Source organism: Neomonachus schauinslandi, chromosome X, assembly GCF_002201575.2.
Source record: "Neomonachus schauinslandi chromosome X, ASM220157v2, whole genome shotgun sequence".
NCBI classification, from domain to species: domain Eukaryota; kingdom Metazoa; phylum Chordata; class Mammalia; order Carnivora; family Phocidae; genus Neomonachus; species Neomonachus schauinslandi.
In genome coordinates this window covers 81,749,376-81,771,629 of record NC_058419.1, presented here as the reverse complement: position 1 = coordinate 81,771,629, position 22,254 = coordinate 81,749,376, and the positions used below count along the sequence as shown (strand labels likewise).

Below are 22,254 nucleotides of genomic sequence, written 5' to 3'. Positions count from 1 at the left end.
AACAAAACAGAACGCGGGGGCCGGGAGGGGGGGGGGGGGGGGGAAGAAAACTGTCCAATATAAAGGCACCATTCATATTTACATTTAAAAGCGAACTCAGCTTGAAACCATTATGCTAAGTGAAAGAACACAGTCACAAAGGATCACAAATTGTATGATTCCATTTATATAAAATGTCCAAAATAGGCAAATCCATATAGATTAGTGGTAGCCTAGGGTTGAAGGGCCAGGGGGACGGGGGGGGGGGGGTGGGGTGGGATGGGGTGGGGGGTGGGGGGATGGGACGGGGATGTGATGCCTAAGGAGTGTGGTTTCATTTTGGAATGATGAAAAAACATTCTAAAATCTTTTGCAGTGACGGTTGCACAACTAGAATATACTAAAAGCCACTGAACTGTATACTTTAAGTGGGTAAACTGTATCATGTATATAAATTATATCACAATAAAGCTGTAAAAGTGAACTTGGGCTGCAAATGACCACACATCTGAGCTTTACTCTCCATTCACAGGGGCCAAAGAAACCCTTTAGGGTAGAGAAAAGTCAGGGAAGCATCCCTGAACATGGCATATGGGTCGGACAGGAAAGCATTCCAGAAAGAATGAGATTATAAATATAACCTTGTTCTTAAGGGCAATAAAGCATCATGGATGGTTTTAAGCAGCAAGAGTGACATGATCAGTTCTGTATTTTAGAAACATCGCTCTAAATCACTGAATTTTACATTTAAAACAGGTAAACTTTACGATGTATAAATTATACCTCAATAAAGCCAAAACCAAAAATGCCTCTGGGGGGGGCTTTGAGGACGGACTGGAGGGCATAAAGTGGGAGGGGGCTGGGGCAGAAGTTTAGGCGAGAGGTGTCAGGCCCATCTGTTGGGAGATGGGGAAAACTGGTTTGGGGATGGGGTGGGGGGAGACTCAGGATGTCTTGCCCACAGGTAAGGAGAACCCGGTAGAACTTGTTTTCAGAACCCAGAGCTCCCAGACTTCAGCCCTCCGCTGACAGGTGATGGAGGCACTGTTCTCCCCCTTCAAAGAGAAATGCACTTCAGAAACATATTTCCAAAAAATGTTGCTAAGGGTTTTATTTCTAACAAGAGGAAAATAATAAAATAAAATTAAAATAGGCTTCAGTTGGAACCAAATTTCTTGTTTTGCCTTTTTTTTTTTTTTTTTTGAACAAATTAATTACACACCAACGATCTTCTTTTATTACAACATGAACCCAGGAGGAGGAAAGGAGACAGGGCAGGACAGGGAGAGAAGGTCAAGGTGGTTGTGAGGACAAGCACCAAAAGCTTTCTTCAGATCACAGGGAGCCTGCTCAGCTCCCCAACCAAATTCATTTAAAATAAAAAACCGTGAGCACAGCTATGTGAAGTTTCCTCCTCCTGGGTGGAACAGTCAGGGGAAGGGGGAGGAGAAAGGAGAGGGAAGGGGGGGAGAAAGTAGGGTCGGGGTGGGGGGGTGGGAGGGAGAGGCAGGAAAGGGGAGGGAGGAGAAAGAGTGAGAGGGAGGTGAGGTTAGTGTAGCATGGCCTGGCCAGGGCCAGAACTGGGGAGAGAAGGGAGAGGAGTTTTCCCCCAGTTTGCATACGCACTGGCCTTGTCTCTGGAATGGTGCTGGCCCAGCCCCAGCCACCCCCCTGCCCACCTGCCCATCCATCTGTCTATCTGCCTCAGGTGTCTGGGAATGCTGGTTAGAGGCTACCAGGGAGGGGGACTCCAGGGGCCGGCCCCCAGGAGCTGAGGTCTGAACAATACCTTGGAGTCAGAATATAAAAGTCAAGGGACTCAGGAGTGGGCTCGGGGGGTGGGGTGGGGGGGGGTGGCCATCCCCCCTTCTTGCCCACCTCCCAAGAAGCAGGCTTGATGGTCAGAAAGAGGATCCTTGAGGCCAAGGGGGTTTCTCTGTGGGGGGTCTGTGCTAGGCTCAGCCACTGTCACAACTGTTGCTGAGGCGGCTGCTGTGGGCAGGGCACATGCAGCCGAGGAGTCAGAGTAGAGAAAGGGGCCGAGGGGCCTGAAGTGGCCCCTAGCGCCGGCTCCAAGCCATTCTGGTTCTCCTGGGTGCTGGGGCTGCCAGTGGTGGGCAGGGGTTGGGGGGGGCCCTCACCCCCAGTCTCCTCCTCCAGCTCCTCCTCCTCCTGGGCCTCCTCGGCCTCTGGCCCTGAGCTCCGTACCCTCTTTGGCTCTAGCTCCTCTCGGGCTGGGTCATCGCCCTCCCCACCCCGATCCACCTTCCGCCGTCGCCGCCTCTCCAATGCCCGGCCCCGTGCCCGGCTCCCATGGCGCTCTGCCTTCTCCAGCTGTGTATCAGACAGGCAGAAAGAGGTGTGGGCCAGTGGTCAGGCCTGGGATCCCTGCCTCCTTGGCCTGACCTCCTGGCCCTGTCCATGATCCCTGTCCTCACCTCTAGAAGTGTGCGGATCCGCTCCATGTCTGGAGGCTGCCCAGCCCGCAGTAGCTGCCAGATGCTGTGGTTCTCATCCAGGGTCACCTCAAGCAGGTCCCCTTCTAACATGAGCTCCTCCAGAGGGGCCCGGGTGGCCTCAGGCAGCTCTAACGCGGGGCCAGTCAACTGTGGCAACAGCGAGGACAGCAGCTCCAGGTCTGGTGGGTTGCGGGGACAGGCTGGGTTAGAGGCTGCTCCGGGTTGTACCCCCGCCCCCCCCCGAGCCGAGGAGCACACGGGGCACTGGGGATATCCAATCAGCAGCCTACCCACACCTAGACCTACCTCTCTTACCTGAGCCCTCCCCCGGGGCTACCTTCTCAGGGCTGGTCACACTGTCTCCGTTCTCCAGCAAGCCCAGGACCTGCCAAAGAGAGCGAGAACGGATGGTGGTGACTGAAGAACCAGGCCCTATTCCCCACCGACCCCCGACTCGGCACGTTCTGCCTCCTGGAGGAGGAGAGCAGACAAAGGCTGCGGCAGGGAGTAGTCGGGGGATCTGGACAGAATGTAGAATGGGGCAGGGAGGCCAGGCTGAGAGAGAGGTCAGAAGTCAGAGAGCGGGGACAGGGCTGGAGCCTAAACGGGGGCGGGGGCTAGGAGACAGGAATGTGAGGGCCAGAGCTGGAGCGGGCAGCTCACCTTGGGCATATCCTTGCCACTGCCTTCTCTGAGAGGGTCAGAGGCAGGGGCTGAAGGGTAGGTAGGGGGTTCCTCAGGCTTGGGCTCAGCCTGCAGCCGCTGGCGAAGCTCAGCCAGCCGTCCCAACAGAGCAGTCACGTCCTCAGAGGCCAAAGCCTGCCTGGCGCGGCCTTGCCAGCTGATGGCCCTCTCTGTGAGACACTGCAGGGCCTCGCCCTCAGGCAGCCGCACGGGCAGTCTCTGCAGGGCCACCAGCAGTGCCAGGATGGTTTCCAGGCGCGGGCGCCGTGAGCGCATGCACAGCGGACACAAGAATTTGGTGTCCCACTCCCACCAGGCCAGCAGTGGGGGCGCGGTGGGACTAGGCCTCGGGGAGCTGAGGAGGCGGGGTACCGACACACATCGCCCATGGAACCAGTCCTGACACAGGTCACACTGCAGCGCTCCCACCCCAGCCGGCACCTGCCCACACACACAGACAGAGGGTCCAGAGGAAGCCGTGGCCGACGACGCCAGTGGACTGGGCTTGGCGGAGTTGGTGCGACGCAGCTGCAGGATACCCTCCTTCTCCTTCTGTTCCCCCTCCTTGAAGGCCACGATCTGGCATGCCCAGGACAGCGGGAGAGGAGGTCAGCGGCCCGTCCGTCCCCTCCCTCCTCTGGCCCCATTAGCACCCTACTCCCAAACCAGGAGAAGCGAGGCCCAGGGAGCAAGCGGTCCGCCCAGGGTGGCCCCGCTCAGACACTTATCACCGCCAGGCTCTCCTCTCACTGTGGGTCCTCGCTCCTTACCACAGAGCCTGGGTCCCTGAGGTCCTGTGCGGACAGTCCCAGCAGCTCCGTGTCAGATTTGTACAACCCCAGCTCCTTCTCCATCCACCGGCTGCGCTTAGTGCTATCCGAGCCGGCATCTGCACACGGGCAGAGCACCTAAGGCAGGCAGACAGGGCGCGGATGAGTAGGCCTCCCCTCCCTCCCACTGCCAGGGCTCCCCAACCCCCCCCCCCCCCGTCTCCTGTGAGCCGCCTTGCAACAGCCGGGCCGGAGGCAGGAGAGGCTGGGGTGTCAGGGCCCAGGCCTCACCTCCAGCAGTGTGTAGCAAGAGTTCTTCTTGAGGAAGGTCTTGGAGGCCTTCTCCCTCCAGGAGTGTGCTGTCAGCACCTGCAGCTCTAGCTGTCTCAGCTCCTCCAACCCCACAGGTAGGTCCCGGCCCACAGCCACCAGGCCCTCTAAGTCATCCAAGCAGGGGTAGTGGTCGCCATTCTGGGGCAGAGGCAAGAGAGAGCTCAAGTCAACTTGCCAGCATCTACCGAGGTTACTCTGTGCCCGGCCCTGAGCCAGGAAGAGGCAGCAGACTTGCAGTCTTTGGGCAGAACCAAACAGGGATCATGCTAAGGGAAGTGCCCCCTACAACCCCCACAGCCGCTGGCTCAGCCCGCAGGTAATCCGGTCAGTGCCCGTGACCATCGGACTCATCATTTTGTTGTGGCCTGCCTCTTCCACCCTCCCTGCCCCTACCCTCCTGACCCTTTCCGCAACCTCTCCACCCTCAGGCTGGCCTCCCATGGCTCGCTGCCAAGCACATTCTGCCTCCTCTCACTGGGCTGGACTGCTTCTCTAGCCAACCCAGCCTAACCCAATGTATGCCAGCTCCCCTGGCTGGACTGAAGATCTAGGGTGGAGGTTCAGGGGGCGACAGGGTCCTCACCTGAATCTCGTCCACGTCAGCTATCCAGGCCCGGGCCTTAGCAAGAGCCTCCTTGAGAGCCTGGATGTTGGGCAGGTGAACAGGGATGTTTTCTGCCTCGTGGATTATGGCCTCGAGCGTGGCTGGTGGATGCTTCTGCCTAAAGGTAGGGGGAAAAAAGAGGCCTCAGTCTAGAGTGATCTGCCTGACCGGCAGCCTGGCCTGCCCACCAGATACATCGGCAGGGGCCCCTGGAGCGGCCACTTGGGCCTACTTGCTAGCACTCTGCCTACAGGGGGCTGCCGGTCCTGCTCGCTCCAGACCGCACGCCCCCACCCAACTTCCGCCGTGGCCTCTGCACCTCGGCTTGTCTGCCTGTCAGCCTGCTCGCACAGCCGGAACAAGCGGCGGGGCTCCCCTGGTGCCGCAGTCTGTCAGGGGGCCCTGCGGGGCTTTGCCCGGCACCTGTCCGCCCATTAGTGCGTGTGCCCATGTCAGCCAGTGGGGCTAGTCCTCTATCCATGTCTGTATCTGTCCATCTCTGCTTCCCCGTAAGCCTAGCTCTGTCTCTATGTGTACATGTAGTTTAAAAAAAAAAAAAAAGAAAGAAAGATAAGCTAGGGAACAAAAAAAACGAAGAAAGTCAATACACCAGCACTGGAGTCTGGTACCCAAGGCCACCCATGGGAATCACCCCATCCGCTTTCCCACTAAACCTTGAAAGTCGGGGCGGGGGAGGGGGTTGGGGGGCGGCTGGACCTACCTGGCCTCCAGGCAGAGGTGGGCTTTCTCCTCCCAGCGTTCGGCAATGGTGAGCAGCTCCTGCAGCTCAGCCCGGGCCTTATCGACAGCAGGGCTAGGGGCTACACTAGCACCCGCGACCAACAGTCCCCGCATGACAGCCAGGGTGCCCCTTCGGGCTGAGGGGGCCAGCGTGCGCTTCACCTCATCCAGCCATCGTGCCTGTTCCACCTGCCGCTGGAGCTGCTGGGCCTCAGGCACCTCCACCCCCAGCTGCTGCCCCCTCTCCAACAGGGACTGCAGTAGCCCTGGACTGGAGGGCAGTGAGGCCAGGGCCTCACGGGCCTCAGCCTGGTAGGCCTCCACCTGTTCCAGAATACCCTACCAGGATACAGAAGAAGAACGAACTCCTCAGCTGGACCCACTTGGAGGTCCCACCACCAAATACTTTTGCCCCACCTACCTTCTTACCCGCCAGTATTTGGGAAGAGAGCCTAACGTGGGCTGAGCTCTCCTCCTCTGCCATGCCCTAAGGTTCCCTGCCCGCTAAAATACCCTGGGGAATTTGTTAAAACACAGATTCCTGGGCCCCACCCTTAGAGAGTCTTAATAGGGTTTGGTCAGGAGTCTATGCTCTGTTTTAGTCCCCAGAGGATTCTGATGTACAGCACCAAGAGACCCTCTGCCCTAAAAACACTCTGCTATGCTTGGCCTCCTCACAAACCCCTATGCTTCCACTGGTGTCCACTGCCCTCTTCGTCCCACCTCTCCTCTCCCTTCCTGAACTTGACTCAGCTTTCCAGGCCCACAAACATCCTTGTTCCTTTCTCCTCATCCACCTCCACCAGGACACCTTCTCTTGACTCTGCATCCTGTACTTACACCCCTGCCACCCGCCCCTTTGCCTCCCAGCTCCTGTTACTCTAACAGGCACATCCTGTCTTGCCCAAACATTTGACGCTTTTTAAGGAAGCCAAGAATGGCCTGCTGCTCAGGTCTCCCAATCCCCCTGAACCCTCATCAGCACTCCAAGTGCACTCTTCCTCACCTTGACATCCCCAATCTGGTGCATGGCACAAGGCAGGTTGTTCATCTGGTCCAGAAAGGCCCGGAGCTCAGCCAGGGTCATCTGTAGACCAGCCACCCTGTGGGGGCTATGGAGTTTCACATGTGGGGTTTCAGGTCCAAACCCAGTCCCCTCCCTCCATCTCTGTGCTCAGATCCAATGCCTTTCCTCACACCTGCCCACCTTGATCTCTCCTACTCCACAGTGCCCCCAACTGTCCAGATTAGAGGAGGTGGGTTTAATATATCAGCACATTCATATGATGAGAGCAAATGAGAAGGGGGAATATAGGATATATAGCTGGGGGGGGTAGTTTAGAAATTAAATGATGGTAACAGAAGCTGGACTTTTCAACTCATCCTCTACCGTGAATTCTCTGATCAGGCTGATGCTTCTTTTCTTGTCCCTAAACCTTCCACAACTCCTCCTTGCCCACAAAATCCCTAAGCCTGCCGGAAATCTCCAGGTACTGATAAAAAGGACCATTTCTAGCTTTCTTAGCACTCTTCTCCATTCTAGTTGCCTGATCTCCTTGCCCTCCCAACACCTCTTAGGCCACCCCACACGGCAGTGCTTGTCATCTGCCCAGTGGCGCTCAGAGTCCACTCCTCCTAGGTGCCAGCTCCTCAGCAGGTAGAATCTGAGCCCGCCACCTCCCACTGCCATACCCAGCTTCCTGGCCGCTGACGAGTCCCAGAGCCCGGGACACGCAAGCCTCCGCCTCGCTCAGGCAGTTCTTCAGTCGCTGCAGCAGCTCACTGTTTGGGAACCTGCGCTCACGGGCCTCAGACTCTAGCGCCCTCAGCTCTTCAAGGCCTGGAGAGAGAATGAAAGCAGCAAGGAGTAGGCAGTACTGAGTAAAGGCAGAAGAAGGGGGTGGGAGTGGGGTCCAGAAGAAAAGGGAAGAGAACTTGCCTGTGGAGTCCCTCCGTCCCCCCATCACTCACTGCGCTTCCGCCCATCCTCCACCTCCAGGGCCACTCGAACTTTGTTGGCCCAGGTGTCAAAGGACTCGGCCCGAACCTTCAGTTTATGCAGCATGGCAGGGAGCTCATCCAAGGTGTATCGATACCTGGAGGAAGATGGCAGGGAAGCACACATCTGGCCCAGCTCTGCAGCCCCCTCCTCAGCCTGCTTCCTTCAGTAGGCCCCCTGCTTACCGCAGGTACTGCCGGCTACTGGAGCACTTGCAGAGGTCATTGATGTGGGAAAGGCAGACAAGGCCGTCTGGGCAGTCATAGCAGGCCAGGGCTGATAGGAAGCACGTGGTCTTGCACTTGATGCACTGGCGCTCATCATCTGGGAGCAGCTCAAAAGCCTCTCGCTCAGCTTCCGTGATGCCCTGGGGGCATTCAACCCACGCGCGTTATATAGAACCAGAACAGGGCTGCAGATAGGCCCCTATCTCTGCCACAACTGAGCCCCACGTTAGACTCCAATCTGTGCTGAGAGTTCTAGAGAGCAAACCCCACAGAACATACTGCCTCTGTGAAGTTCAAGCTCTCCACACTGGGGAAATAGGATGAACCAGGGCAAGATCAGTGTGGGCTGAGAGGAAAAAAAAAATCAGGTGAGAATCAGATCACCAGAAAGGGCCTTTAGGGTGAGAGGAGGTGAGGAAAGCGGTGGGCCAAGGCGCCAGAGAGGTGGCACTGTGTGGGAGTGGCCAAGGGAAAGGCTGAGAACAAGGGGAACGAGGCTGGCTTCGAGTCACTCAGCGCCCGTGTTCCAGGCGCCGTGCCGCAGGCCTGGCAGGCAGGACACACTGCAAAGCACATATAGAACTCACAGAAACAAAACTCTGTGCTTGTGTCCAGTGTTTAAAGATACAATTTTTTTTTTTTCAACAACATGGCTTCCAAACCTATGCCAATGACTTCATCTGTTACTCAGATGAAGAAAAAGCATTCTGTTCCAAAAATGGAGAAAAGCCAGTTATGCTGAAATAACTGAAAGACAGTATGACGCTATGCATTATGGCCAATTTTAGGGATTTTTAAAGGGAAATTCTGACTAACAGTTTTTGTTCTATATTGACTGTAACATCTAACCTCTGCATCAGATAGGAGTCTGCTGTACATTACAAATCCCGCTCTGCCACTTATTTAACTAGTTGTGTGGTATGGAGTAAATAATTTACACCTCTCTGGGTTTGTTTCCCCATCTTATAAAATGGGAGATAATGGCACCATCTTCATTGTGTTGTCATGAAGATTAAAAAGGTACAGCAACTAAGGACTTAAAAAAGTATCAGAACATTTAGAATAAGTGGAACCACAAAAGACCCCTAACAGCCAAAACAATCTTGACAAGGAAGAACAAAGCTGGAGGCATCATACTTCCTGATTTCAAACTATACTACAAAGCTACAGTAATTAAAACAGTATGGTACTTGCATAAAAACAGACACACAGAGCAGTGGAACAGAATTAAGCCCAGAAATAAACCCTTGCATATACAGTCAACTAACATTTGGTAAGAGAGCCAAAAATACTCAACAGGTAAAGGATAGTCTCTTCAATTAGTGGCACTGAGAAAACTGAGTAACCATGAGCAGAAGAACAAATCTGGGTCCTTATAAACTCACGAAAATTAACTTGAAATTGATTAAAGACTTAAACATGACACCTAAAACCGCAAAGCTCCCAGAAGAAAACATAGTGATAAAGTTCCTTGACATTGGTTGGCAATGACTTCTTGGATAGGACACCTAAAGCACAAGCAACAAAAGCAAAAATAAATAAGTGGGACTACATTTAGCTATAAAGAAAGCATCTGTGCAGCAAAAGAAATCATCAACAAAATGAAAGGAAACCTACGGAATGGGAGAAAGTATCGGTACACCATCTATTTGATAAAGGGCTAACATCCAAAACATACAAGGAACTCATCCAACATCAATAGCAAAAAAAACCCCTACTAACAATCTGATCAAAAATAGGCAGAGAATCCGAACAGACATTTTCCAAAGAGATACAAATGGCCAAGAGGTACACGAAAAGATGCTCAACGTGACGATCATCATCATCAGGGAAATGCAAATCAAAATATCACCTTACACCTGTCAGAATGGCTATTACCAAAAAGACAAGAGATAGTAAGTGTTAGCAAGGGATGTGAAGCAAAGGGAACCCTCGTGCACTGTTGGTGGGAATGTAAATTGATTCAGCTACCTGGAAAACAGTATGGAGGTTCCTCAAAAAATTCAAAACAGAACTACCCTATGATCTAGCAATCTCACTTCTGGATATATATCCAAAGGAAATGAAATCAGAATTTCAAAGAGATATCTGCACTCCCATGATCACTGCAGCATTATTCACAATAGCCAAGATACAGAAACAACCTAAGAGTCCATCAGTGGATGAACAGATCAAGAAGACATGGTATTTACATACAAGACTATTATCCAGCCACAAGAAAGAAGGAAATATTGCCAATTATAACAACATGGATGGACCTTGAGGGCATTATACTAAGTCAAGCCAGTCAGACACAGAAAGACAAAATACTATAGAATGTCACTTATACATGGAATCGAAAAAAGCCAAACTCATAGAAACAAGAGTAGAATGATGGTTTGCAAGGGCTGGGGAGTGGGGGAAATGGGGAGATGTTGGTCAAGGGCACACACCAGTTAGAAGTTTGGGGGACCCAACAAATACTTACTATTATTAGCTCTAATTTGCAGATTAAGGATACCTATTTCACAGGCCTATCCCATCTTACTAAGGAGGAAACTAAGTCTCAGAGAGAGGGTCTGTAACCTGCCCAAAGTAAGAATCTGGCGACAGTATATTTTGACTCTAAAGCCAGAGAATGCTCTAAGTTCAGATGCAGTCCCTAGGTATTTTAGGATCATAGATTCCGCTGAGAACTGGATGCGAGCTAGGAGCCCTCTCCCCATAAAAGTACTCAAACACACACACACACACACACACACACACACACACACAATCTTCTACAGATTTTTAAGACTGGGGGGTCCAGAACCCTTCTCTAAGGTAAGAGCAAGTATAAAGAATTCTCAATGTCTGGATGAGAGTACCTAGTCTCCCACCTTGCTTCAACTCCTTCTTACAGTCTGGAACAACCCCAGGTTCATCATTTAATAATAGCACTCAAGAGAGAAAAAATAATGCCTGGGAAAGCCCAGGGGCTTACCAACTAACACCACAAACTTCCAACATTACCACAGCTGAAATTCTCCTTATAGTCCATGCTCACGGGCAAGTTATAAATGAGCTTTAACATAAGAAAGTATTACCCTAAATGGGCAGCAAGGGGTCACTCAGGACCAGCATTCCTTTGTAATACTAAAGAGGACTCTCACTAAGTCACTTCCTAACTGGGCAAGTGTGGAGCTTTAAGAAGGCAGTTGAACTACATGAGCAGCAGTCCCATTCACCTACAAACACAACTGACCACTTGCTTATGAGAGATCTATTAGAGGACTGCTTTAAAAAAAAATAAAGGAGGACCACCTTGTATTTGGTAGTAGCACTCTAGTTTGAGCTACTGAATCATCTGAATGTAATAAAATGGCATTTCCTAAGAAATGTTCCATATTTCAATCATTTTTTTCATGCATTACTATTACCAATAACAGCAGCTATTACAATGCAAGTGCAATTAAGAGATGCTTTGACATAAATCACCTTCCTCAAGCAATTACAATTCCCTTGCAAGTTCGGTATTTATTCCCATTTTACAGAGTGGGGAAGTGAGACTATCAGAGGTTAAATAACCTGAAAAGGTCACCCAGCTAAATCAGCAGTTGAGGTTTCACATGCCAGCCTGTCCTGTTGGGTTATTTAAATAATGACGAATAGCAGTGACACCAGCACTTGCTACGGGTCAGTTACTTAATAAACATAATCTTTAATCTATTCAACTATCCCAAAAGATAAACATCATAATCCCCATTTTTCAGAGACGGATACTGACAGTGAAGTAAATTAACTTGCTCACAGTTGTTGATAAATGGCAGAGCAGAGAATGGAATGTGATTTCCTTCTTTTTTTTAAGATTTTATTTATTTATTTGAGAGAGAGAGAGAGAGCGCAAGCTAGAAAGAGCACAAGCAGGAGGGAGGGGCAGAGGGAGAGAGACAAGCACACTCTCTGCTGAGCAGGGAGCCCGATGCAGAACTCGATCCCAGGACCCTGAGATCATGACCTGAGCTGAAGGCAGACGCTTAACTGACTGAGCCACCCATGCGCACAGGAATGTGATTTCCAATCCAGATGGATCTAGTTCTTTTTACTATACCCCAAGAATAGAAGCTACATCTACTTCTTCCTTGCCCCACTTCTGCCAGGATAGCGTGGCCCAATTCAGGGCCCTCTCCCCTCCACCCTACCTTCTCAAGCAGGGCCTTTCGCAGACGCCGTTCCTCCTGCACCATGATGAACATCTCCTTATGCACAGCTGCTGCCAGGTTCAGGTCCAGCTTCTCTGGGCAGGCAGCCATCTTACAGATGAGCTCCTCATGGGAGAAGACGCAGTATCTTCGGAGCCGGCGGTAGTGCTCAATGCACTGGCGCCCAGCCGGCAACTGTGGACAGATTCAAGGCTGAGCGTGGCCAAGCCTGAAGGCCGTGGTGCCTCAGCTTCCCCACAACCCTCCTGCTTCTCCCTGCCAGCCCACCACACTCCAGACTCACCCAGTCAGCAGTGCAAAAGTTGACAGCCTCTGCAAAGTTGTAGCCTTGGTTGAAGCCACTGTGGTAAGCACGAGGGAAGGTAATGACGAATTCTCCTGCACACTGGTTTGTGCGGACAACCTGAGGAAGAAAAAGGCCAAGGTCACTGAGACAGGTTTTCCAGGGTCGGGAGAAACTTGATTTAAGAGCAGGATCCAGGGCGCCTGGGTGGCTCAGTCGTTAAGCGTCTGCCTTCGGCTCAGGTCATGATCCCAGGGTCCTGGGATCGAGCCCCACATCGGGCTCCCTGCTCCATGGGAAGCCTGCGTCTCCCTCTCCCATTCCCCCCGCTTGTGTTCCCTCTCTCGCTGTGTCTCTCTCTGTCAAATAAATAAAATCTTAAAAAAAAAAAAAAAAAAAAAAGCAGGATCCTTAAGGAGACAAAGGAGAGCCTGAAGGAACAGTGTGACAATAGACTCTCAGATCCTCCAATTCTAAAAGGAAGGACCATTGGCCTCGGCTCTCAAAGTTGAGATTTATGTTAGCAGCAATAGAAGATTTGCGTCAAAAGTAGGCAATGTACATACCAAAATATCTCAACTTTCCTACTAATTTTTATAAAAATTTAAAATACCACTTTTCATTAAGCTGGCAATGGCTTTTTCATTAATAATTACTTTTATCAGTCACATAGGCAGTTCCAAGAGCCAAATGGTCTGTAAGATTTGTTTTAAAGTTAGCAGGCCCTGCCATTCTCCACTTCTCAGAGCCAATCACTTCCACCTCTTCTGATTATTTTGGCATTTACCTTAACAACCTTAAATAACATGCCTCTAGACTTTAAAGATAGCCTCCTATTATTTCTCAGTTTGCTTAGTTTTCCACACGTCTTAGTAATTCAATCCCAACCTTTAAGACAAGTGTCCAACCCTCCTCTTGCCTATCAGTTTTCACCTTTCTGTAGCAGAGCCCTATGATCTGTTCCAACTCAAGCCAGCTGTCGTCCTCCCCGGACCGTCCCTCTCCCATGATCTCTCCTGTTCCCTAGATCCCAGGTCTTCCTCTTTCTTGGTGTTTACTCTTTGGCTATACTTGAGCACATCCTCCAATAGCTTCCCAGGAAGTGGTGTGAAGAACTTTTTTTTTTTAAAAATGTCTCTATTCTACTCTTGTACTTCATAATTTGACCACACAGAATTCTAAATTGAAAACCATTTTGAAGGCATGGCTCTAATCTTCTAGATTCTAGTGTTGCTTTTGAAAAGTCTTAAGCCACTCTGGTTTCTAATGCTTTGAATTAAACCTGTTTTCTCTCAGGAAGCTTGTAGGATTTTTCTGATCCCAGTGTTTGATATAAAAATTCACCAGATATACCTTGGTGTGCATCTATTTTCATACATGTACTGGGTAGGCCCTTTGATTCTGAAAACTCAGCCTTTTGGTTCAGGGAAATTTTCTTGAATGATTTCATTAATGATTTGATTCTTTGTTTTCATCTATTCTCTCTTTTCAAAACTCATTATTTGAATATTGAACCTCCTGAACAAAATCTCTTCTTTCAACTTTACCATTTCCCATCTTTATTTTTTATTCTATTTTCTGAGACTTCCTTAACTATTGATCTTCTAAACTTTTTTCTTCCCCTTTTACTATCACAGTTTTAATTTCCAAGAGCTCTTTTTTGTTTTCAGGGTGTTTTCAAATAGTATCCTGTTCTTATTTCAGTTTGTGCTATATGCTCATCTCTGAAGATCTTCATGAGGTTTCTTTCCCTTTTTGAAGTTTACTTCTCTGCCTGCCTAACCTGTTTATCCAAGTTGTTTTGTTTGGTTGGTTCTATTTTCTAGAGTTTCCTCAGCTGTCTGTTAAATCTGTGACTGTCAACTTTAAGAGTAAGAAATGGAAAAGCTGAATGGAAGTTCTGAGTATATAGGTGAAGTCTGTCAACTGTGAGCTTCACTGCAGGGTGATCTGGAAGCGCCATTCAGTTTGGGAAACTCTAGGTCTTTCTTTTCGGGCCACTCAGAGTCTCCAGAGAAAACTCTCCCATTTTTTTGCCTGGAGGAAAAAGATCTGTCTGCCAGTGTTCTAAGAGCCAAGTGGAAGAAGACAGCTGGGAACCTCAGCATCCACTATGGACACAATGATGAATCCTACTATTTTCACTATACCTCCACCCTCAACTGTATCTAGAAGACCTCAGTCCAGAGATCTTTTATTTTTACCTCTTCAGAAGTAAAGTCTTTTGCTTTAGTGATGGAGGGTCACATTTCCAGCTGCCCAGTGTGGAAGGGGACTTCACAGCTTCCTATATAGACATGAACCAATCCCTATTTTCACCTCACTCATCTTTCTTCCGAGAATGCCTGGTGTCACTGACTACGGAACCTCTGGGGGAATTCTGAGGTATCAATCAGATTGGTTGGTTCTCAGATGTCTCAATACTGGCCTAAGATTCAGTTTTCTCATCCATTTTCTGGTTTCAAGAATTTTATCATTGTATCCTCTCTTGTAAAAACCTTAAAAAAAAAAAAAAAAAAACCTTTGTGCCATTTGAGTGGTTTCAGTAAGGAATGGAAGTAGCCATGTGTTATGTTTAATTTGCCATCTATAGGAGAAGTCTCACAAAGGTTTTTAGGATGAACATTCAATGCTGATGAACAGAGTGAAATAGGTGCAGTGCTGAAAATAGGACCAGTAACTTCTACTCTCTGGAAAACCAAATTGCTAATATAGATCAAGAACCTAAAATGTTTATATCCTTCAACCCAACAATTCTTCTGTAAGGATTCTAGATTACTATGGAGAGAATTAACATCCTCACAATATTGAATCTGCCCATTCATGAATACATCTCCACATTTATTCATCAGCTCCCACCTCCAATACATTTTCTTCTTCTCAAATCTATCCCTACTTAGGGGCAACATCAGTATTTCTTGCCTGGATTACTGCACTGGCCCCCATTACCAAGCACTAGAATGATCTTCCAAAAAACGCAAATCTGACTGGCAAAGCCATGGCCGAGAACCCCTTACTTGAAACCCCATGTCCACGTGATGAAGCCACGGCTCCAACAGGCAAACTCTTATCTTCCTTCAAGGATCACCACTTCTACAAATGCTTTCCTGACCACCCCCCCCCCAATGACCCAGTCTGCTGTCCTTTTGAAGCACCTCTAACATTTACTCACCTCTATTCTCCACTCAACTGCACATACCCAAAGGCAGGGACCGGTTTATTTGTCTTCAAGGTGTTGGCCAAAGGCCCGTACACAGAGGGAGTTCTAGCCAGTACTTGCTGAATGATCTAGACCCAGCCTTAATTTTATAGATGTGAAAACTGAGTTCCAGAGAAGCGTCAAGTAGCAGGGCCAGAAACAGAACTTAAGGCTCCTGACTCTTCATCTCAACCTGCACCCCACTTTGGCCATGTCCCTTTACCATTTCCTATGTAGTTATCTAAAAAGGCTCTCCTCACATTCTGCAGTCATTAAAAATGACCCAAATGTTCGAGTGGTGAATGGATAAACAAAATGTGGTACTTCCATAAAATGTAGTATTCCACCATAAATTTAGGAATGAAGTTCTGACACATGCTACAACATGGATGAACCTTGAAAACATTATGCGAACTGAAAGAAGCCAGATGCAAAAGACCACATATTATTCCATGTATGTGAACTGTCTAGAAAAGGGAAATCTCGAGAGACAGAAGGCAGATGACTGGTTGCCTGGAACTCGGGGTTGGAATGGAGACTGACTACAAAAGGGCATGAAGGATCTTTTTGGGGTGACAAATGTTCTAAAACTGGATTGTGGTGATGGTAGCACAACTCTGTAAATTCACTGAACTGTGTGTACTTAAAATGGGTGAATTTTATGGTATGTAAATTATACTGCAATAAAGTTGTGGGGTTTTTTTGTTTGTTTGTTTTAAAAGATGGTTATAAGCAATTCATAGTAAGAAAGCAAAAATCATTCTAGACCAGCACTGTCCAACAGAAATATAATGCCAGCCACATATATACTTTTAAATTCTCTAGTAGCCACATTAAAAAAGTAAAAAGAAACAGGTGAAACTAACTTCAATGTATTTTTATTTAATATATCCACAGTATCACCATTTCAATGTGTATGTGGCATACAAAAGTATTATTAGTGAGGTATTTTCATACTAAGCCTTGACATCCAACATGTGTTTTACACTTTCAGAACATTTCAGATGAGATTAGCCGTGTTTCAGGTGCTCAGCAGCCACATGTAGCTAGTGGCTACCAAACTGGACAGTGCCGTTCTAGACCATTTAAACTTAAAAAGAGATTATAAAATCCATACACTGATTATTCTTATGTCAAAATTTATGTAGAAAAATAACAGAAACATAACAAAGTGTGGAGGAAATAGAGATGACCACTCTAAATTTCCATTTTCTGGAAAGGGGGCAGGTTTCTTTTATAATGAAGATAATACTTACACTATATAGCTATAAAAAGAAATGGCTGCCTTCCACCAAAGGGGAAGGGGGGAGGGGGTGGGCTAAAGATAGCTCCTTGGGGAGCTTCAGCTGGCACAACTGCAGCCTGCCAGCATGAGAATATGAAAATCAGATGCCTTGGATTGAGGGGATACTGCCAAGTCCAGAAAGCCTGGAGATGCTGGGAACCACCTACAGGAGGGGCAGGGCCGGGGGGTGAGGGGGGGGCGGGGGGGAAGCAGCAGCTGGCCAGAGAAGCTGGTGAGCCATGAGCAGGACAAATGCTGTGGAGCTGGAAGCAAAGAGCACATGTTTAAAAATCTGTATTAAAGTTTTCTTAAAAAGAGGTAAGAGTTAAACAGCTATATATCTTATCTATCTAAATCCTTAAAGATCCTCTTCCACTCTTACAAATTTTTCTTGACACTGTAGGCAAGGACCAATGCTGTGCTGTAGGTGAGGAAGAAAGGAGTATGAGGAAAAGTCAGACCCAACGCCTACTTAGGAAGAGCAGAAGTGGAAGGGCCCTCGATCACCTCTACCTCTCGAGTCCAATAGTTCTTAAAAGGAGTGAGGCAGTGAGAGAAAAGGATACCCCACCCGCCCCACCACCTTGAGTGGAGAAAGGCTGCCTGAACTGTTGTGGGATATACTTCCTCTAATTCCCTAGATCCCTCAATGCTTAGTTAAGTATCACTAAGTATCACTAAAGTATACAATAAAAAATATTACAAGGTATGTAGTGTATCAAAACAAGCTGAAGGCAAGAAGAAATGTGAGTGAGAACCACTGGCCTAGTCCAAAGCCCTACTGTACAGATGAGTGGGGATCTCAAGGAGACATTAATTCAATATGCAGTGACTGCCTACCATGTCCTATGCATTAGACTACGTGGCAGGGCAGCCAAGGTCGTGGTGGTGGGGAGCACCGGGGGGAGGTTGAAGGAAGTGGGAAGGAGGAGTAGCACAGAATAAGACTTAAAACACAGGTGGAGGATGTACTAATTACTGTTCGTACAGAAGTGCTGATCAGGCTGTCTTAAGATCCACATCAGAAAACCGGCTGATGCTAATGCTAGAAATTCCCTTATAGGCAAGCCAGACTGTATAAGCAGCAAAACATTTTATGGAGTGGGAGAGGAGTCCACAGAGGAGGAGGACAGGTTCAGTCTAGGACTCTGGGTTTAACTTTTTTTATTTTAAATGTTGATAGCCATTAGCACTTCTTTAAGAAGAGGTTATGTACCACCCCCCAGCTTGAGATATGACATAAAATCGTTAAGTTTAAAGTGTACAACATGTTGACTTGATACACTTACATGTTGCAAAAAAAATTACTACCGTAGAACTTACGACCTATTACATAATTAAAAAAAAACACCCATTGCTCCCAGAAGGGCTACTATATAGAACATGTCAGAGACAGCTAGTAACCCCCCAATATTCTCACCCTCTTTCACAACAGTATGAATTTGTAACTGGTACATGACCATCCAGAGTAAGAATCACATTTTCCAGTCTTCCTTGCAGCTAGATGTGGCAATGTGACTAAATTGTGACTAACAGGAGATGAATGGAAATGATGTGTGTCTTTAGGAATAAGGAGACTTGCCTTGCCCTGTCCTCCCACTTCGCTCTTCCACTGGCTAGAATACAGACATGAAAAGAAGCCATCCTGAGGTGCTGCCCTCAAACACATGGCCCAGAGGGCTCACCATCACACTGCTTATCTAACTACTATGATGTGAGGTCTCTATTAGAGTTGTCAAATTAAGATAGAAGAAGAATGAGAAAGAGGCAGGGGTAGATTCCAGATGATGACCACCACCAGAGCCACCACAACCACGACCACGACCACCACGAAGGACACACTACATCATTTCTACCCCTTGGTCCTGTTTCCTGAGCACTCACCGGCACACCATGGGACATGAGGGTGTTGGGATTCATTAGGGTGACAAGTTGGTGCAGGAGGTCAGGCTGGCTATCAAAGAGCTCAGGTGTCAGCTTCTTCATCACCTCTTCCAAATGTTCTGCCGCAAGGGAGGGTACCCCATACCAGGTCTTCGGCTCACCCCTGGCCACGTGGAAAGGGGACACACAGAGTGGTCACACACGTGGTCCCGAGGGAGCCTACCCTGCCTCCCTGGCTTCCCAGGACCCCCACTCACCAATGGAGGTAGTTAATGGAGTAACTCCAGTGATCCTCAATATGCCAGCAAAAGGCTGAGAAGACCATGCCCACATAGAGCCAGGGCACCTTCATGCCGGAAATATCCGCATTGATGTGGCACAGCACGGACTGCTCCAGGACTGGCATCACATTCAGGTTCCAGCCGCTGGTGGCGTACTCCTGTCAGGTTGGGTATTGGTGGAAAGGGGATGAGGCTTATGCTAAGGAGCTGAGCTCTTTAGCCCAGGGAACCTTAATTTTGAGGTCACAGACCTCTTTGACACGTCTGAGAAATATTATAGATGTTCTCCACCTCCTACCTGCCAAATGCACACACACAAAATTTCAATTCCCTTCAATTTAGGGAGTTTTACAGATATACTCACTCACCAAAATACCTGCAAGCTAAAAGCCCCCGCTCTGGACCAAAATGCTCCCTTCTCTGGAGGTAGGCCTGGGCCCTCATTTTTTCCCACATATACCAGTCCCTGAACACTTCTTATGAATGAGCCAGGCACCCTTCCAAGTATTTCATACACCTTCTCATTTAATTCTTACAACAAATTTGTAAGGTAGATACGATCCCCATCCTACAAAGAAATAACCAATCTCATGCTTAGAGATGCCATGCCAGATACCGGGCTGTGTTCTTTATGTATACCATCTTATCTAAATCGCACAGCAGCCGTGGGAAGCGGGCATAATTACCCCCTCCCAACAGAGATACTAAATGACTTGCCAAAGCACACACAGCTGACATATAACCATGAATCATCCACTCACCTCCTCCTCGGGGGTTAGGTGCCGCTTACTGTCACTGACAGGGAAACCGCTGCCAAATTCTTTGGAATGGATGTCAGCCCCATACTCAACAGTCACATCTTCCTCAATGCTGTTCACCAGCCGCCAGAACTCCTTCTCCACGAGTTCTGTAGGCACCATCTGGGGAATAGGGGTAGCAGATGACCGTGGCCCATCACATCCTGGCCCCAGTGACTCAAAAGAGCTAAGCCCATCAGGCACCAACACCTATGACGCTAGCCCTGATGCTACCCCAGCCCTCCATCACCTACGTGCACGGGCATGTTGAAGTAATCGGCTTTAAAGGAGTCAGCCATCTCGCCAAAGCTCTGCAGAGTGTACTCCCGGGTAGCCTGCTCAAAGCCAAAGGCTTCAGGGGGGCGCTTACACTCCTGAAACCCAAAGGAGAACATGTCACCAAGACAGAGGGCACAGAGGTGGAGTATCCTCAAAAACGAAGCTGGAATATGGGGGAGGAGCAGGGAGGAAGAGCAGCCCTAGGTCTGCACTTAAGGCCCCGGAGGCAGGCCTCACTTTACAGCTCCACCTTTTTCTCCCAGCGCTTCAGCTTAGTCTTTTCATCCCCACATGCACTGCTGCCATGCTTTTGCTCTTCTTCCTTTAGGACTTTACTATTGAAACCACCACCTCTGACTTAAATACACTATCCTATGCTCTTCTGCTACTGCTTTTTCCTCTTGAGCTAAAATAGGGAGTTAAAACAGAATGCCTAAGGAAGCTTTCTTATGCCCAGACTGCAACTACAAGCCTGGGAAAATGGCACTGAATATTCTAGTAGCTCAGAGGATGGAAGTCAAAGGCACCAGCTTCTACATCGTCAAACCCTACAACACTCCTGTTCTTTAGACGGTCTCAGAAGATAGGACGTGAGACTACCTCGCTTTGTACCTAGGTTCACGATTTTAGAAGAGAGCTATATGTACCCCAGAGTTAGACAGACTCACTCATGTCTGAAAAAAATCAATGTCAATCTGGTCCACTGACCCACAACCACTTAAAAGAGAGCCAAGTAGGGCTGACAGCCTTCACTGTCTATCATACTATTGGTGTCCAAACTCCTCCCTGAAGGAAATCTCCACCACTTCCAAGGCCATTATGCACTGCCCTGGTCTCTTTCCTCAGCTGTGTGTGTGTGTGTGTGTGCGCGCGTGCGCGCACGCACAGCTGGTCTCTAGGACCACAGATGAGTCCCTGACATAAGACGAGAGATCATCAACATCTGCTCTCCAGAAACCCAGAGACAAATATAGATGAGCGCCCAGAATTTGGATGAAGGAAGGAAGCAAGCTCATGAAACGGACCTGGCCGACTTACCGGGCCTCTCAGCCCTCACTGCTGCTTCAGATGCTCTCCTGACTGCCCCTCTTGCCCTCCTAAGTACCCCCCGCCAAATACCCTTGTCCTGGCATGCCTCCATCCCCAAGTTTACTAGCCCTGCCCACCTCTTCTAGTTAAAGCCTGTATCACTGCAAACTTAATCAAATTATCAAAACAAAAGGAAAACAAACTAAGTATTATACCCATATGATGGCCCCCCAACAACAACAAAAAAACAAACACAAATCACTACCCATGAATAAATGTAATGATGTACAAAAATGATTATAAAATAGCAAATGAAAACATAAAAGAGCCCAAACTTGTTAAAGATAGCTATATATATGCAACAACAAAAAGATGAGAAGAAAATATACCAGACTATTAACAATGGTTGTCTCTAGGTGGTGAGATGATAGGTAATTTGTCTATTTTTCAAGCTTTCTAAAAAAAACAAAGAATAAAAAACTTGGAAATCAAAAGAACAATTTTTTTCTTCATATTCCTGTCCTCCAAATCTCATTCCTGACACCTTCCCTGATTACTACCCTTAGTCATTTCCCTCTCCTCTGAACTTCTACGCCTCAGTTTCTAACGCATAATTTAGCATCTGACTATACGTCGGCATACAATCTGTCCAATCAGGACCCTCACCTCCCCAGGTGGTCTGGGGGCTCCCAGAGGACATACGCAAAGGCTACATCTCCTCTTCTTTCTCCCCGAACTCGGCCCAGCCTAGCCCCACCCCAGGGACCCAAAACATTAAACCGTGGCTGAGCTGGGAAGCTGCCATCAGTAAGGCCTGATGAAGGAAGGCAAGAATGCCCTCTGCGGCAGACATGAACTGAGGCTGGGAAGGCCTTACCGCCATGACACACTTTGGGCACCGCCAGACACCCTTGGGAATCTCAGGCAGAGGCGGCAGCAGGCAGAAGATGTGGTAGTTGTCATCACAGCCATCACACAGCAGAAGCTTGTCATCCTCATCCCCTCGGGAACACATCCGGCATACATAGGACTCGATCTGCCAGGAAAAGGAGGCAACAGTTCATCAATCGAAGCTCGTCTAGCCTTCAAACTGTCCTCCAGACAGCACCCTAGTCCACAGAGCTCTCCATTAGAAACCCACCGTTCTTGTTGGCTAGATCGTTCATTCACGGCCCTGTCACAGGCTAGTCGTGCTAGTTCTGGAGTTTAACTACATGCACGTACCATCTCCCCAAATAAA

At 48.7% G+C, this 22,254-nt stretch overlaps 1 protein-coding gene across 10 annotated transcripts in view; it reads right to left on the bottom strand.

The window, feature by feature from the left end:
* Nucleotides 1-259: 259 nt before the first annotated feature.
* The window catches only part of KDM5C (lysine demethylase 5C), a 32,055-nt gene continuing 10,060 nt past the window's right edge, over nucleotides 260-22,254 (bottom strand). For 3 of the 10 annotated variants that reach the window (XM_021703000.2, XM_044911732.1, XM_021703183.2), the window contains 19 exons: nucleotides 21,892-22,050; nucleotides 19,961-20,080; nucleotides 19,671-19,829; nucleotides 18,886-19,067; nucleotides 18,629-18,791; nucleotides 12,261-12,380; nucleotides 11,957-12,151; nucleotides 7,755-7,936; nucleotides 7,542-7,666; nucleotides 7,263-7,410; nucleotides 6,577-6,682; nucleotides 5,551-5,909; nucleotides 4,809-4,947; nucleotides 4,184-4,363; nucleotides 3,893-4,030; nucleotides 3,102-3,701; nucleotides 2,745-2,823; nucleotides 2,418-2,617; nucleotides 260-2,313 (listed from right to left, as the gene is read on the bottom strand). In XM_021703000.2, coding sequence (XP_021558675.1) covers nucleotides 1,948-2,313; nucleotides 2,418-2,617; nucleotides 2,745-2,823; nucleotides 3,102-3,701; nucleotides 3,893-4,030; nucleotides 4,184-4,363; nucleotides 4,809-4,947; nucleotides 5,551-5,909; nucleotides 6,577-6,682; nucleotides 7,263-7,410; nucleotides 7,542-7,666; nucleotides 7,755-7,936; nucleotides 11,957-12,151; nucleotides 12,261-12,380; nucleotides 18,629-18,791; nucleotides 18,886-19,067; nucleotides 19,671-19,829; nucleotides 19,961-20,080; nucleotides 21,892-22,050 — 3,720 coding nt within the window. In that variant the 3' untranslated portion in view covers nucleotides 260-1,947. The remainder of the gene's footprint in view (nucleotides 2,314-2,417; nucleotides 2,618-2,744; nucleotides 2,824-3,101; nucleotides 3,702-3,892; nucleotides 4,031-4,183; nucleotides 4,364-4,808; nucleotides 4,948-5,550; nucleotides 5,910-6,576; nucleotides 6,683-7,262; nucleotides 7,411-7,541; nucleotides 7,667-7,754; nucleotides 7,937-11,956; nucleotides 12,152-12,260; nucleotides 12,381-18,628; nucleotides 18,792-18,885; nucleotides 19,068-19,670; nucleotides 19,830-19,960; nucleotides 20,081-21,891; nucleotides 22,051-22,254) is intronic. The other 7 variants (XM_044911734.1, XM_044911735.1, XM_021703055.2 and 4 more) reach the window with 5 other exon arrangements.